At 41.3% G+C, this 19,289-nt stretch overlaps 1 protein-coding gene across 1 annotated transcript in view; it reads right to left on the bottom strand.

Annotated features, from left to right (window-relative positions):
* Positions 1-243: 243 nt before the first annotated feature.
* ASXL3 (ASXL transcriptional regulator 3) overlaps positions 244-19,289 on the bottom strand; it is a 113,432-nt gene continuing 94,386 nt past the window's right edge. Inside the window, exons 10-12 of the mRNA XM_054985878.1 lie at positions 16,684-16,789; positions 11,711-13,643; positions 244-3,984 (exon numbers count right to left, since the gene is read on the bottom strand). Coding sequence (XP_054841853.1) covers positions 313-3,984; positions 11,711-13,643; positions 16,684-16,789 — 5,711 coding nt within the window. The 3' untranslated portion in view covers positions 244-312. The remainder of the gene's footprint in view (positions 3,985-11,710; positions 13,644-16,683; positions 16,790-19,289) is intronic.

Here is a 19,289-nt window from a genome sequence, read left to right as displayed (position 1 = left end):
TACAGGTTACCTTTTATAAATGGGGGGAAATAATGTTCTGCACTTGGTGCTCATAAATAGAAATGAAATGCAATTTTGTATTTAAACACAGCAAGAAAGCTTGAAAGGTTTTAACCTTTTGTGAACATTTCTAAAGGGGTTCTTCATTCCAGGGAGCATCATGCAAGCAGAAATAATGCAATTCTAAACAAAGCTTCCCCAAAAACATCTTGTATCCAGATACAAAATGGCCTGAAATATTCCAGTTGTTCCTCCATTCTTTTCCTTTAGTTTCCCATGTTAACAAGGGATACTGCATCTCTGCCTCAGATTCTACCGAACAACTAAACATGCTACACACAATTTTGAAGGGCCTATGCAGTCATCATGGCAGAAGGCTCCACAGCCTTTACACACTATCATGGCTTTCAGCCTACAAGAGCATTTCAGTTCTAGCTCATCTGCACTGCTGCTGTCAGCAAATTTCTGAACTGGAATCTGAGTGTTCTGAACAGATAGGCTGGAGGTTGTATTTGAACCACTTCCTAAAATTCCAATTGATTTTTCAATTGCAGATGCTGCTCTTTTGAAGCTTGTGCTACCAAAGTGTATAGTGGGATAATTTCCACAGAGCTGTTGCTGCTGCTGCTGCTGAGTCTGTATTTTCTGAACAGTTAATTGGGGGAAAGGCTTCTGGGGCTCAGAAAGTAAATAAGAAGGGAAGTCGGCATTTTTCAATGCAAAGGCTTTCAACTGTTCTTTTACTTCGTTCTGATCATAAGAAGCTTGTTTAATGCCCAGCTCACAGCTGCTGCTTAAACCTTCCTCAAAAGAAATGGGTTCAGTTTTTATATTGCTAGAGACGCTTGCCGGCTGAGGCCAACTAAGTCTTTTAGTGGTTTCCATAGTAACTGTCAGTTGTTTGTGATCAGATGGAGCTTCTGCATTGGGAAGAGGAGGGGGAGGGGGTGGAGGGGGTGGGGGTGGAGGAGGGGGAGGAGGGGGTGGTAGGGGTGGAGGGGGATGCACTAATGATTTATTCGGCAGAGTCTGTGAGGCACTAGAAATGTCATCGCTTTCCTTAATTTGAATGTTAGGGGAAAAAACACTCCCCAGCCTCAGCTGGTGAGCTGTTGAAGCATTGCCCTCTCCCAACCCCTTCTGGTCTAGGTGCCTGCTAAAAGCAAAGGCACTGCAGCCAGGCGGTGCTTTTAGAGCTGTCTGCATTAAAGCTGCTGTAGGAACAGGGCCTCTTGCAGCCATGGGCAGTTGGTAGAAGTGCTGCCTGTGTGAGGTACTGGCTTCTGCAGGAAAGCTGCCATTTTTGTCCACATTGAATAAGTTCTGTTGGAAACTGCATGAGGGCAATGGCCTCTTCTGCTGCTTTATCTCTGGGCTGTGTGCAATTCTGCTTTGAATAGCATGCTTGTTTGACCACTCTTGTTTAAACAGCTGACCATGCCCAAGTTGGTTCATGCTGGAACTGATGACACATGGACCCACTTTAACATCTGTCTCCATTGATGGCTTCCCAGGCTCAGATTTAACTTCCCCCACTGTCCTGGCCATCCTCTTTTTGGGATGGTTTTCACGCTTTCTGATTTGCAGTGGGACCATATTTGCAGCTGTAAAACCTCTGCCATCAGTGTTTGGAGAACCAGATGGATTTTCAACCATATTTCTCTCAGATGTTACTGATTTACATACTGAGGTAGTTTGCAAAGGCAAGGGAAGCCTGTTAATTTCTAGCTTGGCTCCTAACCTGGGCTGTGGCAACACTTTCTCCAGTGGCAGGTTGCCTTGGAGTAACTGTGTCACTAGAGGATTGTTGGCTTCTACTGATGACAAACGACAGCTAGAACTGCCAGCACTTGTAACTCTTTTTAGTGTTTCAGTTGTTAATGACAAAGAGTTCTCCATGGAATTTGCAACAGATATCTTGGCGCTTTGGGCTGGTTGTGCACTTGCGGTTATTTCTGCTGTCTGAAGTGGCATTTCAGGTCTTGCGAAATCTTCGGTGTCCATCCTAAAGCATTTGTCAGATTCATTAGCTTCTGATTTAATAGGCAAGGCCATGCTTGTCACAATGTTTCTTGAATGCATCTCATTCAGATGCACAAAACTTGAAGGCTCTGTTTTAACATTTTTTAAGCAGTTTTGCTCAGTGTATTCCTTATGCTTATTTGGGTTAAGATGGGTAATCAAAGACTGGTCGGTATTCATTGCCTCCTCATCGTTCCAGCAGATTCTGCTAGTATTATACGGGTTGGCACAGACAGTATCTGCTTCACTTTTGAAAGCCAAAGGACCTCGTAATTGTTCAGAAAAACCTTGGCAGGGAGGAACAGCCTCAAGGCGTTTATCTTGAGGAGCTAGAGGCACTTCTCGAAGACTGGTACACGTTGCTTGCAAATGTTTGCCATCTTGTTTTGCTGTAAGAGTGTTAAAGCCAGAGCTGTGTTCCAGATTTTCATTAGTAAGGAGCTCTGGCCTGCTTATTACAGATACTTGAGGACATGTTATATTTTGTAAGGCAGTTTCTGTCCTAACAGACCGGCTCTGCATATCTGTGTTGATTTCTGAGTTTTCAACTGATGTACTCAGTGACAAATTTGAGTTCATTGTTGTTGTCGTGTGGTCAACAATGACTTTACAAGGAATAGATCTATTCATGGGTGCTTGTGCATAACCTACTGAGGATTTACAAGGCATATCTATTCGACTTCTTATTCCAGAATTTCTGTCCATGGCCTCAATGCTCATCTTTGCAGGGTTCTCATAAGAACTTACTGTCATCATATTACCAGCAAATACTGAAATGGAAGTCCTGCCACTAGAATCTGCTGCTGGAAGTGCCTCACTACAGTGTAAAGTTTCCCTAACAGAGGTGCTACTTGACAAAGAGCTTGGGTCACTGTACCCAGTTACAGCTATCTTATCAGAAGAATATCTATTTGTAGATCCCACTGGAGGAATAAGAACAGAGCTGCTACCCACATGATTTGGCAAATTGTTTGCAATAGATGAAGTTGGCACAGTGGCATACTGACTGGAAATGACAATGTTTGCATTGCTGCTTGGTATTGGCAACCTTTTTTCATCCATGGAATTGGACAGAATGGTACTCTCTATTGCAGCTGGCACAGTGGGGTTCTCAACACATTTTGGCATGATGGCAATGCACGGCGTGTCAGCTCCTTGGATGGATTTTAGCATGTTTATATTGCAAGCCTTTGTTTCTGTGCTTTCAATGGACATTAAAACTGAGGACTTTTCAATAGAACCTGCAAAAGGAAGTTCCTTAATTGCTCCTGACATAGCAGTGCTGCACACAGACATGGGGAATGAGGTTTTATTGTATAGCACTGACACACTGTTACTTTCAGTAGAGGTAGATGAAAGAATTTTCTCACACAAATGAGACATAGCTATATTTTCATCAGAACTCTGCGCAGAGATGTCAGTAGCAGTTTCTGGTACAGTACTGGCATTAAGTGACTGCTGCAATAGCGTGGTAGTTTCACGATGGTGAGCAGATTTGTTGCTAGGAGACCTGCAGTTAGGATTAACTATAATTACACCAGTAGAACCTTCAGTCTTTGTTTCAGAAGAGGCAGAGATCTCTAAGACTGATGGACCCTCTTTTGAAGCAAGTTGAGACTTTGTTTCTTTGTTATTCTGGAGTAAGTGCGCTCTTGCTTGGTGCTTTGCAAATAATTTGGCCTTTGTCTGTTCCTTGATGTGAGCCAATGTCCTGGTCTTTCCACCTTCACAGGGGCTCCCTAAACCTCCAGAGACAATGCTTGCAGCAGCTGCAACTGCTGCAGCAGCTGCTGCCTCCCTCTGGGCTCTAGCTTGCTGGGCTCTCGCTTTGATATCAGCAAGTGTTCTAGCCCCTGTGTTCCTCCCGCTACTGACTGATGCACTTGGAGAACCCCTAGGTTCTGGCTTGGAAACAGGCTGGCTCTTGATAATAAAAGGTGGACCAATTTTTGAAAGCTGAATCTGAAAAGGGAAACAGAAAAAAAGTGAATCTCATTAGAGAATTAAACACAATGAATTGATTTAATATCTCAAGAAAGATTTCATGGTATGAGTGCAAAATGTTACCAACTATTACAGGGAAAAGGCTGAAATTATATATCTTTTAATAACTATTGTCCATGATGAGCTCATTACATCATTTAAGCAACCAGATACTTCTGTATCCATCTGTTACAAACTCAACAAAATATGTATCTGGATATCCTGATTAGAAATATATATGTGAGGATACAATGGAACAGAGGATAATGACGTAAGCCTCTTCGGGTTCCCACTGAGGAGAAAAGTGGGATATAAATGAAGTAAATAAACAAAATAGATATTCTAATAAGAACATCCAGAATAAGCTCCTAGCAGCATCACGAACTGTGGGAATAATTTCATCTTCTATCACTCACTTCTGAGCCAAGAAAAAGTCACTGGAGTTTATTTTAAATCCACACTCAGATTCTATATTACAGAATTGCTTATCCATGCATGGGAGCTGCACATACAGCACCTCATACATGACTACTGTGGGTGTCCTGACAACAACTTGAGGGGGGCTTTGTCTTTCCAAAAAAATGCAGCTTAGAAATTAATAAAATAGGTAATAATAGTTACCTGTAACTATTGTTCATTGAGATCTGTGCAGGCACACATGGGACTGCGCATGCACAGGCCTGCTGATCAATAGGTTCTATACATACAAATTCTTCTTGGGGGCATCTGCTCTTTCCCAGAGTGCTTGCACAGCTTATTTCCCACTGAAACAGCTCACTTTCTGGAAGGAGTGACACACCTGACCCTCAGTTCTTCCTCAGTCGCCAGATTCTCAAAGTAAGTAGTGAAGAACACACAGTGGGGAAGGAGGAAGGGTATGTGTGCCTGCACAGAAGACCTCAATGAACAACACTTACAGGTAATTGCAACCCTGTTTTCATTGTTGGTCTTTCTTTGCAGTCCCACATGGGAGATGAACAAGCCACTTACCCATGGAGGAAGGGGTGAGCTCTTCAAGAGAACAGCATTTGCAGGTCCACTTCCCTCCTGTTAAGTACATCTAAGGCGTAGTGCCTGATGAAAGTGTCAGCAGACATCCTTGTTGTGGCTCTACAGATGTCTTGAAGAGGAACACCTTTGAGCAGAGCTGCTGAAGACTCCTATCACCTGGCAGAATGGGCATGACCTCCCAAAGGACATAGTAAGTTTGCTTGCTCACAGCACATCTTGATAGCCTGAACTACACATGTAGCAACGGTTTGAGAAGCTGCCCTTTCCCCCTTATTTGGGCCTACGTAACAAACAAAAATTTGGACATCAGACCTAAATGAATCTATGTGATTTAAATAAAAGAGTACAGCCCTCCTTACATCCAGAGCACATAAAGTCCTCCCTGTTTCAGACACTGGAGAAGGGAAAAATATAGGTAGTATTAACTCCTATGACTTATGGAATTTAGAGTCTACTTTGGGTAAAAATTCCAAACTAGGTCTTAGTACCACTTTTTCTGTGTATATTTCCAGGAAGGGAGGGCCCACACAAAGTGCCATGAATTTGCTTACCCTCCTGGTGCATGTGATAGCTATCTGGTGAATCTGGTGGCTATCAAGAAAGCTACCTTGAGAGAAAGTAGTTTTAGGGAACAGGTAGCCAGTGGCTGAAAGGGTTTTGTCATTATTTTAGCCAATGCAGTGACCACTAAAGTACTATTTGAGTTCTTGGAGCATCCTATGAATCTATACCATTTGTAATAATAATAATAACAACAACAACAACAACAACAACAACAATAACAATAACATTCGATTTATATACCGCCCTTCAGGACAACTTAATGCCCACTCAGAGCAGTTTACAAAGTATGTCATTATTATCCCCACAACAAAACACCCTGTGAGGTGGGTGGGGCTGAGAGAGCTCTGAGAGAACTGTGACTAGCCCAAGGTCACCCAGCTGGCTTCAAGTGGAGGAGTGAGGAATCAAACCCGGCTCTCCAGATTAGAGTCCCGCACTCCTAACCACTACACCAAACTGGCTCTCAAGCATAAGACTTCCTGGTATTTAGCTTTTTGGCATTCGGTATTACTTCTGCGATCTCCTGGGGGAGACCACTTACTGCAGAATCAACCATGCCACCAATTTGAGTCCGGGTATGTCATGATACCTTACCCCTTGATATGTCAGGAGATCCATTACTAACAGCTAGTACTGAAAATTGCCCCTGGTCATTTGGAATAATCTGTGAACTCAAATTTGAAGTGGCCAGAATGGTGCTATTAGTATGCGATCTGTTTTCTCCATCTGGATCTTTCCCATGGTGCAAAGATGAGAGGCATGGTAGGGAAGGTAAAAATCAGGTACCCCGACCTCTGCTCAGCCTGTCTGCCATAAGAGTGGCCATCCCTGGGACATGAATGGAATGAAGGGAGACATTGTGTTGTATTGCCCATTCCCAGACCAACATGGATTCCAGGCAAAAAGTCTTGGAAACAGTGCCTCCGTTTGTTTATATAAAACATGGTGGTAAATTGTTTGTAAATATCTGGACATATTTGTTTTATACAATATCTGTGAAGGAGATAACGGTGTAACAGACTGCCCTTTCTAACACATTGATATGTAAACTTTTCTCACTCTTCAACCAGGTGCTATGGGTCAAAAGATGTTCACAGTGTGCCCCTCACCCTTCCATTGAGGCATCCTGTAGTAACCGTAACTTTGATCTCTGGGGAGCTGAACCTTCTGAACAGATGGGGGTCTAACAACCACCAGCAGAATGACCTAATCACCATTCTGGATATAGAGTACCTTCTGTTTTGTGAGTGTATAATGGAGTTAAAAACAGAAACCATAACTATAGAACTTTCATATGTACAAACAACAAAGAAGAAAAGGAGGTGGGGGAGGGAAAGCCCCCACAAACTCAACCCAAATAAGCAGGAGAAAAAAATTAGAGGGGTTAAGTTCCAACCTAAAATGTAAAATATATTCCAAGAAGGTATTTATTATGGATGTGCACAAAATATAGGTTAAAATCTAGTTAAAAACGTAAAGCCTGAATGGCAGGCTATACGCGTATGTTAAAAACTGCTAAAATGTTCTTCATACACAGATGATGATAAAGTTCAGTGACCAACACAAAGACAGACCATATGCGTTTTGGCCCTAAGGCCTTCCTCAGGGGACAATAGTACAATATTTATAATCAAACACATCCACACTTTCAGAAACCAATATAGAAATGCTCCCGATGCTTTCTCTCTTGTATTGTGTGGTATAATAAAAATGTTACTGCAGACTAGAGATGCGCACGAATAGGAAAAAAACCCACAAACATGATGTTCGTTGCCATCCATGAACAGGGACTCATGAACAACCACGAACATGGCCCTGTTCATGAACATGTTCATGGTTAGCTGTTTGTGGGGGCAAGCAGGCTCTCCTCCAGCCATCATCCAAGTCAAGATCCCTACTGCACCACTCCCAGAAACCTTACCTGAGCAGGCAGCAGGAAAGGTACCAATACTAAACAATAGCTTGGCCCCAGAGCCTGGCAGCAGCCCTGGAACTTGAAGGAGTAGATCCCTACCGCACCACTCCCAGAAACCTTACCTGAGCAGGCAGCAGGAAAGGTACCAATACTAAACAATAGCTTGGCCCCAGAGCCTGGCAGCAGCCCTGGAACTTGAAGGGGTAGATCCCTATCCCACCACACACAAAGAAAATTCAAGCTCCAATGCACTCTCTCTATCAAAATGCCAACAGCAACTGTCTCTCCACTGTTTGCAAAATCAGAGCTGGGAGCCCCTCTCCCCACCCTGCTCTTTGCTCCATTGTTGTAACAAATTTGGAGCTCCACACTTGAAAAGAAGACCTGCCTATCAAGCTAAATTGGGCTTAGATTGGGGTTTCCAGGGCAACAGCAGGAGTTCAGACAGAGTTCAGACAATCCCGCCTATGTTGCCAAGCGAATTGATTGCAGGTGCCAGACAGTCTGGCTTGACAAACAGCAACGAACGAGGCTTGCAATGACCACCTGTTCGTTTAGAATGGGGCCTCATGAACAACTTGTTCGCGAACAGCAGATTGGGCTGTTCGTGGCTTTTTTTGTTCGTATTGCTGTTCGTGCCCATCTCTACTGCAGATCAGGACTGTGCTCACACAATGATCTTCAATTGGTATTGTATTCTGAGGCTTGGTTGCCAATGTATTTGGGTATGTTTCATCAATCTGAGGTTGAAATAAAGTGGCCTGGATAAGAGGATCCTGGATAGGAGGATTACTGCCGTAGTTACAGCCATCAGTCCAAGGAGCATCTGAAATTTTTGTGCTGTTTGGAATCTACAGTTCATCATAGATTTGACTAAAGCTCTAAGCTTATACGTCCTCTCAACTGGGAGGGACATTTTATTTAGAGAAGAGTCTAGTAAGGTACCAATAAAAAGCACTTTTCTGGAGGTAGTGATGCTGCATTTTAAAAAAGTTAACCATCAGTATCAAAAGTTGGCATGTCTCTTGGGCCAAGTCTATGTGCTCGTGTAAAGCTTCCTTGGAATGGGAGGAAAATAACCAGTCATCTAGATATGGGTAGACTGAGCAACCTTTGATTCTCAGATGTGCCTTTACCAGCAACATACACTTGGTAAAAACGCTTAAGGCTGCAGCCAGTCCAGATTGTAGGACCTGATATTTATATATGGCCTCCCCAAATTGAAATTTCAAGAATTTCCTGTGAGAATTAGGAATAGAAATATGAAAGTAAACATCTTTGAGATCCAATACTGCAAACCCCCACGAGGTAATAGCTGCAACAACATACTGAATGTCACCATTTTAAATTTTCGTATTTTAACTGACTTGTTCAAATTTCTCGTGTACTATGAGCCTGAAAACCCTGACTTTCTTCTGAACTAAGGAAAATCTGGAGTAAAACCTCCATCTGGGTTCAGATAGTGGTACTCGTTGTATCGCCCCTTTCTCAAGTAACGCTGACAGTTCTTCTTTCAATCTAGGTAACGTTTCTCTAGTAGGTTTGTGAGGAAGACTCAGACCTGGAAAATGTTTTAATTAAATTTTATAACCACTCTTGATAACTTCTAACACCCAAATATCTGTGGTGATGGATGCCGAAGCTGCATAAAAGTGGGACAGTCTATCACCAAAGGTAAGGGGTTTCTCCTGTACTAGTCAGAACTGCTTCTGGTTTAGGCTAGACTCCTTGCTCCCTGACAGGGAGACACTTTGCTAGGTTTACCAGTAGGCTTGCCCATTTGATGCTGTCCTTGGCAGGTAGGGGCTGGGTGATTATGAGGATACTGGTGTTGGTAAGGATGATATTTTGGGTAGCGACCCTTGTATTGCTGTTGCTTACAGAAAGGGTAAGAACTTGATTGTTGGGATGATGGCAACACTCTGTAGGATCTCGTGGTCTGTTGATTCTTTCACTTTTGAGATAACTATTCACCCATCTTTGTAGAGAATAATGTCTCTTCCTCGAATGGCAAATCTTTCACTCTACTTCTTGTCTCAATTGGTAGGCTGTGGACAAAAACCATGCATGCCTCCAGAGTACTATTGCAGAGGTTAGGGCTCTAGTGGCTACGTGCCTTATGGCATTTATCTGCTGTATGGACAGCCTGATTGGTTCCTCTTGAATCACTTTAACTAGGACCTTCTGGTCTTCTGTCAGATGCTCGTTGTGTGCTGCCATCTTGTTCCACAGGAAGATCTGATAAGCTCCCATAATGGCAGCATAGTTAGTGATTTTGGGTGTTGAGGGCTGCGGACGTATAGACTGCAACTCTTATTTCTTTCCCTTTTTGTAAGCAGGGGCGGAGTGGTTACCTTGTCTTTATCTCAATTGCATTTGCTCCATGACTAGTGATGATGGAAGCGGATCAGTGAACAGAAAAGGACGTTTGTCCTCTTGGGTCTTATAAAGGCTCTCGACCTTCTTCAATGTAGGGGGAATAGAAGCTGTTTTCTGACATAGTGTAGACATCAATTCCAAGAATCCCTCAGTCACAGGGAATGCAATATTAACTGGGTTCCCGGAATAGAGATGTTGAAATATTTTGTCCTTGGGTCTCTTCTCCAAAGAGGCCATGTTTATGTCCAAGGATTTTGCCATCCGAAGTATTTGTTCCACAAAGTTAGAAATCATCTGAGGGGGAAACAGGCTTCTTGTCTCCCACAGTCTCATCTAATGATGGGTCTGAAGGTAGGCTTGAGCTTCATTCTCCCAGATCGAATTCTGGGTCTGGCTTAGGCAAGAATGCTATGGACAACTTTGGGACGGAGTGTGTTCAGTGGTACGCTCTAAATTGACTAAAGTTGGATGTCGATCCCACAGATTCTGTTCGACTCCCACAGGTAGGGGTACTCCCTGATAATACGCTGGACCTGGTGAGAATTCTTCTCACAACCCCTAAGAGTTATGTAGGAAGATTCTTGGAATAATTCTCTTTCCTCTTTTGAGGAGTAAACCAAGTGGGAGTCTGAATGGGGCAAAGGAGTGTGTTGGGTGTCCACTGCCTCCCGGTCCCCCGTCTCTAAGTCAATCACTTGCATTCTATGAGAGCTTCTTGTATGTGAGAGTGTTTTGGTTTGGATTTTGTTTTCTTTCTGGACAGTTCTGAAGGGTTTGTAAGGGATCCTTCTTTTCCTTCAGATCTGCACCTCACTGGGCTCAAGGGTGCCTAGGGCTTGGAGTGCCTGAATCTGAGAGTCAGCTCCTTGATGGAGTTAACCAACAAGCTTGGTGCATTCAAACAGTATTTTCAGATCCAAGGCACTGTGGTGTGAGCTGAATGGCTTGGTGTCTCTGAAGGCATGATGGCCTGTGTTGTCAGTCCCGATCGATCAGCGAGCTATGCGAGAGCAGAAGATATGGCCTATTTAGCAGATGGGCTAGTTGCAGCTGACAGTGCCCTTTCTCATTAAATGGCCTTGTCCCTGGAAGTTCTTTCCACTCTGGTTTTGAGGGTGAAGCTCTGGCAATATTTGCGCAGACTAACGTTATGCCCCTCTCCCAAGCAGACAAGGCACAGTGAGTGCCCATCAGTTCTCATCATCTTGGTATTGCACTGAGTACATTTCTTAAACAGGGTTCTTTCAGCCATTCTGACAGCTCCCCCCCTTTCTTCCCAAGCAAAGGGTGAAAATTGACAGAGGATTATTGTGAGGAACCTCTCCATCTGGTGGCAAAAGAAGAACTGAGAGTCAGGGGTGTTGCTCCTCTCAGAAAGCGGGTTGTTTCAGTGGGAAACAAACTGCACAAGCACTCTGGAAAGGGGTAGACACTCCCTAGAGGAATTTTTAGCTATACAACTTACCGATCAGCAGGGCTGCACAAGCACAGACCCATGTGGAACTACACGGAAAGACCAATAATGAACATGATGGTTATCAATTGCTGACAAACTTTCAACATCCTTTAAAAGTGCAGTGGAAACAATTTGCTTGATTTCTTGAACAGATCTCAAAGGATGGGGGTGAGGAAATTCTTATAAAAGTGCTCTCAACAGCTTTACCTTTCTGTTTCTGAGAAACAGAGCAATATTTTAAAAGCAGTTTGCAGGGTAACTATTGCTTTGACTAGAAGCTGACAAAAGAAAGGCTTCACTGTCTAGAACTATTTGTTGGAGTTACTCCAGAATAAGTTGATTAATATTTGTGTTTCAGCAGACACCCCCCCCCCCATTACCTTAAGAGGTGGAACTCTGGGCTCTTCTCTAGGTGGCTGCTCTTTCTCAGATGAATTTGTTGATGCATTACGATGAGGCTGCTCATCTTCAATTCTAGCTCGCTTCTCTTTGCAGATTCCAAAACTATGGTGTTCAGCAGTCTTCCTCTTTGGGATCTCCAAGTCTCTACTTTCACCTTTTACTTCAGGTGACTTTGTGGGTTCTAAGGACTTTGAGGAATAGGAACCTTCAAAACGACCGTGTGCTGCCCCTTGAAATTTATGTGACTTACTTCTGCCCACTTCCGAAAACATCAATTTTTCTGATGAGGTATATAGTTTATCATGTGGTTTAGATGGAAGAGATTCAGTATTTTTGCACCCTGCCACTTCTGTTAGAACAGACACCTCCAGTTGAGAGATCGTACCTTTCTTTTCAATTCTCTGTTGAGCACCATGGTTTCTAATTTTTATCACCTCTGGAGAAGAATGTTCTGAAACAGAAGAAATAAAAGTTTTTTCTATTTCAGTATGCGATCTACACGATTGATCAGTAAAGTTTCTACAAGACTGGGATTCTTCTACTGTTGAAGCTTCAGGTATGGCAGTTTTCATAGCTTCAGGTATACCATGGAGCTGTTTTTGTTGGGAAGCAACATTCTCCTCTTGAGAAACATTAGGAATGGCAGAGGCTTCTTCTTTCAGGGGAGATAAAGATTCTTCAGATACACATGGTGATTTTCTTTGCTGCAGAATAAATCTTTCACTCACTGGGGAACTGGAAAGTGGAGATGTTTCAGAAGGTAGTGGTAAACTGCTTGAATGAGATGTTTCAGAAGCTGAAATAACTGAAGATATTGAAGAGGTTTCAGATGTTAAGGGCAAATCAGACATTGGAGATGTTTCTGATGGTAAAGGTAAATTAGAAACTGGTGATGCTTCTGAAGTCAAAGGCAAATTTGATGTCAGAGATGCTTCTGATGTTACAGGTGAGGTTGGCATTGGAGACACTTCGGATATTGAAGATGTATGCAGGTTATCATCCATAGGTTTTTGCTGACTATCATTTTCAGTGTTTTCCGTGCAAGACACATCAGATGAACAAACGGTTTCCAGAGATACTGGCGTGCAAGGTTCCTCTGAAGTAGACTGTGTATCGCCTCCAGGAGATGCAATGCTCACATGTGGTTCTTCTGGGCTTTCAGAGGAAAATGAAGTTTCAGATATACAAGCATTCTCAGATAACTGTTCTTCAGGGTCACTCTGCAGCTCCATATGAACAGCAACACTTCCACCAGTGAACAAGGAACCATTGGGGACAGGAGAATATTTTCCATGAAGCTCTTTTGCAGATTCCATGTCCTTTTCTTCCATATTACTAAGAGAATTTGTAGATGAAGCAGATTGCGAAGGTGATAAACTGTTTTCCAACTGATCAGTCATGACTGCCATTTCTTCCTGGGAATATTCTAACTTCTCCTCTACCTTAACTTCATCATGAGCCAATGCACCTACTACATCATTCATCATAGCACAGGATTCAGAGTTCCCTGTTAATGATAAAGTTTCTGTTTCTTCATTTGAACCTACTGGGCTGACAGGCTGTTCGGTATTCACATTTCCTGCTTTATGATTCTCCTCTTGACACTCACATATACTTGTCTCAACCTCTTCAGCAATTTCCTCTTGAATAACAGACTCTTCAGGTATTAAAATATCTTCTGCTTCTGTTAGTACATCTTTAGCTGGAACATGTTCCATGTTGCAAAGAGAGTGACAGAAATCTCTCTCTGTCAGTGGTGGTAGTGGATTGTTTTTCTCTTCATGATCATCAAAAGCTAACTCTTTTGAAGGACCAGGCAGATCTGAAGATCCACAGAGTGAATTATCTTCATCTTCATTATTGTTCTGTACAGATGTAAGCTTCATAGATTCTTCTATTGACATCCCAAGCCTAAACAGAAATCACACATGATTAAATTACTAAATCTTCATAAACTGTTCAAATAACCACTTACATTTCAGAGATGTCATTGCATCCTGCAAAAATATGAGTTTTGGATGAAGAACAAGGCTACATAATGCAGATATAAAATATTCTCATCTACAAATTGTGTATTTAACTTCTAAGACTAAAGAAGTTTTATTCCCAACTATTTATATTAGCTCAAAAAGGTTTACAATGGCTGTAATCCAAAAGAGATACTTGTATACACATAAAATTTCACATGAAGACGGTGCTTTTAAAGCTGATATTGGGGTAGGGGTGGAGGCTAATGCAGCTGGCTTCAGAAATGAGAAGCTAAGTGTAGTTACTGTTACTTCTGTGGCATCATAGAAACTGAGACAAAAATGAGGATGATTCAAAATCCTGCAGAATGCAGTTGTCTGAAGTTTATAATTTTTCAATTGTCTAGAGTTTCTGATGGCAAACTGACAATAGTACTATTGCTGTCATATCTACATGATCTGTTTACCTCATTCATATCTCCATAACCACAATGGGAGCACTAAAATGTCATACATACCATGGGTTTAAATTTGTTATTGTGAGATATAGACAGATGACCTGATAGCTTATAAAAACATTTGTGGAAAGATTTAAATATCACATGGTCTGTTAAACCAAGGAAGAGGCACTTTAAGGTCCACGAGCAATACCAATCCCTTCTTCTGGATTGATGACTGCCCAGCCACATGGCAGCTGGTGAGGGTTGTATAGGCTAAGAAACAAGCCTAGGCAAACCAGACCACATCTTTGCTCCTTACAATGCTTATTCTATCTTTAAAAACAGCAGGTTGGATCCAAATAGTTTTTCTGCTGGTATAAAAAAGAGCAGGGGGTCTCCCTTTGACCACCAAAAATGCTATGCTGGGAGAACATGGGACATGAATGGACAAAAGGCACGTGGGACAAGGGCTTTAGTAAAGAGGGAAATCTGTTGAGACTGAGTGAAAATGATGGTTGGATCCAACCCAATATCTGAAAATTAAACAAAAATGGTCACTGACACGCTTATGTTAGAAATGAAAAGCAAGGCGAAGCTGCCATTTTGGAATCCTCCAGATAAGAATATAGTAAGAAACAATAGCATTACATGATCAACATGGATCTTCAGATTTCCATACACTGAGGTAGGAGACCCTGAAACAATCCAAGCTGAGGACACAAATTACAAGCTTTACAAAATAGTGAATTTATATTCCCTGTTATATAATGGTAATATTTAAATTCCTTAATACCCAGAAATACAGAAAACAATAATTATCATTTAAAATATTAATAACAATAATAATTTTGCATTACAAAATTAAATGGGTTAGGACAAAAGTTTTAATTTATTAAATACATTTGCCAAAGTAAAAATTGACAAGTCAAGTCCTCAAATACTAATATCACATGATTGACATAAGAAAACTATCTGAAAAACTGCTATAAAACTTCTACATTTCACACCTTCCCTTTATTTAATTATAATACTCAGAAAGTCTTGAATCAGAGAAGTCAAGTCTTTCCCTTGTGAAGCGGAAAATAATTTGAGCCATTTTAGAAGGGTTTCTACACATACATTCACTATAAAAATAAATCAGAACATACCTGACTTTTTCATTCAAGTTTTTAGAAGAATCAAGCATATAGCCCTATTTAAACCCTGTGTCTTAGAGCTAAAGTACACTGGACAGCAGCAGAAGAGTATCTTTAAATGCAGTCTGCAGCTATCATGTGGTAAAGGGCAGCAGTAAAGTCAAGAATGAAAGCACAAAAAAATGTGGGGTGGGAAGAACAGAACCCTTTTCCTTCACCACTTGTCCCACATAGCCTGTCCCTCAAGGTCATCTTTCCTTTAGCCAGATTCCCATGCAAAAACTAGTTCACCTGGGAGAAAAGCAGCTGGAGGAGAGAAAGCTGCAGATGAGAAAAGGGTTCAGTTGCCTCACCCAACTGCCCCTTTGTGCTTTAAATTGTATCAACCCATCACTCCCTGTACATGTGATTAAGAAAGACCTGCATTTAAGGGAAGTGCTGACATGCTGCTATGTTTTATCCACTATCTGTAATACCAGAGCTGCTGCTAGTACTGTAAATTATCTGCAATTACCTCTCTCCCTCTACATTTATCACCAATAGCTTACCTAGAAACATAGAAATGACACTTTCCCTGCCCATAAATTTACCATTTAGATAAGACAGACAGGACAAAGGCTTGATAAACGAGTAGTGAGGATGGAAGTAGGTGATAGCTGGCATAGCAGAAAGCACACAAAAACAGTTGATAGTGGTCTAAGGAAAGCTTTAAGAAGTGTGGAGTTTGAGGCAAAGTTTGAAAGAGAATGAGCAATGGTAGAAAGCAAAAGTGGGAGAAGACAACCATGGAGGTCAATGGCAGATGAAATGAAAAAGAAAATGCTAAAATGACTTCCATATATACAGCATTTTTAAATCACAGGACTAATCTATGTGAAGAACAAAATTATATAAACCATAAGGATACTTTGTAACCTAATTCCTAAAGGAATTATTTTAGAATGCATCACTGCAATACTAGCTTCAGTTGTTGCTATTAGATCGGAAAAAAATCATGTTGTTGTCTGTCATACTAGTAATTAATAGTAATTGATTATTAGATTTTGTAGGAATGTGTTATTAGAACCAGGATATTTGCACTTTATGAACTGGACTGATGATAAGAGATAAATCTTTCAGCAATAGTATATTAAAACACTTCATCAATTCTGAGAAGATTCTTTTATCTCTTTATTTAATTAAATATATTATTTTTATCTTCTTCTTTCTACAAGGATCTCAAGGTGATATAGAAAGCTCTCCTCTGTTTTATCGATATGCATGTATTATTAAGCAAATAAACTGCTGAATAATTTTGACATTGCATTTTAACTGTCTGTATTAAAAAGAAAAAAACCAAAATTATATGTTAATTTACATCTGAGGCTCATTCTTTTATTAAATTACTCAATATTACTTTGATACTTACTTCTCTCCATAAAATCTTTCAAAGAATTTCTCTTTCCAGGGTTCTGTTTTCTTTTCCTTTTCAATTTCTTGTCTGATGCGCAACTGCATTTCAGGAGTAAATTCTCCTAAAAGATACAAGCAGAAGGATATTGAATACAAGTCTCCAGACATCTGTCAAAGGATCTAACCCATGAACAGTTTCATTTGCAATTAGAGTGCGAGTATATACAGAAGCACCACAGAAATGAACAGAGGTGGTACAAAAATAATTACTAAGATGGTTGTGCCATAAGATGTGTGTATTAGCCAAGTTCCAAAGATTCTAGCACACCCATCCAAGTATTTCCAAATATTTAAAGCTTCTTCAACAATTTACTCTCCAAGCTACAGAGCTTTGTGTGGCACTATATGAGATTCTGGAGGAGGATCTGGAGCAAGCAAAATTGACAAGTAAACAGGGAGTTTTGTATGGGAATTTGGCAGGTAAATTTGAGGGGAGTGCACTTCCTGGTCCACTTCCTATACGAAGGGTGAGGGAGCTGAGGTAGTGACCTGCAAAGTCTGTTGCATGTTTGTCTTCTTACCTGAGGGTAATGGAAATTACACTTGTAGCAACTGTAAGGTAGCTTTACTGAGAAGATACAAGAGCTTGAAGCACACTCCAGCTTATCAGGGAAAGTGAAGAATTTTTGGACAAAACTCATGAAGCACTCTTGGGAGGGCAACAGGAGGAGGAAAAGAAGGTATCTTAGGAAAAGGAAGAGCACCAAACACAGGAAGAGGGCAAGTGGAAGAACAGGAGCAGGAAAATCAGGAGACAGGAAAATCAAGAGACATTCTGAATCTTTATTGCTAAGCAAGCGGTTCCAGGTCTTGCCGACAGATAGTGACTCTGGACTAATGAAACAAGGACTATTGTCCAGGGCTCCTCAGAATTCAAAGGAAGGTTCTCAGGCCCCTGTGGATGAGAGGACTCGTGCTTCTGCCCTCAAAATAGGAGTGTGGGGTTGCTTGGGGACTTGCTACCAAGAGGGGTGGAGGCTAAAGTGTACTGATCGTCACCACAATAGGTATGTTGTCTACCTAGTGCTTGCATCCAGGATGTGACTACAGTGCCAGACTACTGTGCTGTAGTGACAGAAAGGATAGATAGACTCATCAAGCCCGCAGATTATTATCTCTTCTTGCTCATCCATGTGGGAACAAATGATACTGCCTGGCACAGCCTGGAATGTATGAAGCTCTGGGTAAAAAGGAATGTATGCGGCACTGGGTAAAAAGGTGACGGGCCTAGGAGCAAAGGTTGTGATTTTGTCACTTCTTCCTGTTGATGGCTGTGGCTTAGAAAGAGAGAGAGAAATACTGGAAATAAACCACTGGCTATGCAAATGATGGTGTCAGGAAATATTTGGTTTCCTGGACCATAGAGTATGCTTTTGAGATGAAGCACTTCTGTTGGGAGATGGTTTACACATCATGACGGTAGGAAAAATGTGTTTGACAGGAGCCTTGCAAACCTGATTAGGAGGGCTTTAAAAGTAAATTCTATGGGGGAGGAAGATAAAAACCCAACACCTAGTATGATATTAATTACTGGTGAAGAGCACTAATGATGAGAAGGGAAGGGCACATATGCAGGGACCTATTAATTTGCAGGCAAGAACAAAAATGAAGCACTTGAGGCACATAAATCACAGAATCCAATGTATTCTCATTAATGGGGAGAACATGGGAAACAAGAGGAATCTGAAATCTTACAGGGAGGGAACCATGACCTAATAGGCATTACTGAAACTTGATTAGATGCACAACTGAAATATTAGTATTGAGGGGTACATGTTTAAAGGAACAGACTAATAAGGAAAGAGGGAGGAGCACCATCAGATGTCAGGGATGTATATACTTGTGAGGAATTACATTAATCTGAGCATGGAAAGTTAGTTGAAAGCCTCTGAGTAAAAAATAAAAGGAGAAAGAAATAATAGTGATATTATGGTGGGAGTCTGCTACAGACCACCAACCCAGGCAGAAGACTAGACTATACTTTTCTAGACCAGATAACAAAACTTTCAGAGAGATGGGACACAGTGATCATGGAAGATTTCAATTACCCTGATATCTGTTGGAAGTCAAACTTTGCTAAAAATGTAGTATCTCATAAATTCCTAACCTGTCTTGCTGACAATTTCATCTTACAGAAGGTGGAGAAGGAAACAAGGAAGTCTGCTATCTTGGACTTGATTCTCACCAACAGGGAAGAACTAGTCGATGAGATGAAAATAGTGGGCACCCCGGGTAGTAGTGACCATGTAATTTTGGCTTTTAAGATCTTGGGTGAGGGAAAAGCTGAATGTAGTCAGACATAGGTTGGATTTTAGAAAAGCTAATTTAACAAGCTCTAAGTTATGCTGAGTAGAATCCCATAGTCAGAAATACTCAAGAAGAAGGGAGTTTAAGATGGGTGAGACTTTCTTAAAAGTAAGGTGTTGAAGACACAATCACAAACGATTCCAATGAGAAGGGAAAATGAGAGGCTCCATAAACAGCTTTCTAACAATCTGAAAATTTTAAAAAAGACAAACTTAAGAAATAGAAGATGGGCTATATAACCAATGATAAATATAA

This window comes from Eublepharis macularius, chromosome 7 (genome assembly GCF_028583425.1).
Source record: "Eublepharis macularius isolate TG4126 chromosome 7, MPM_Emac_v1.0, whole genome shotgun sequence".
Classification (NCBI taxonomy): domain Eukaryota; kingdom Metazoa; phylum Chordata; class Lepidosauria; order Squamata; family Eublepharidae; genus Eublepharis; species Eublepharis macularius.
Note: the sequence above shows the minus strand (reverse complement) of the source record. Positions and strands in the feature narration are given on the sequence as shown.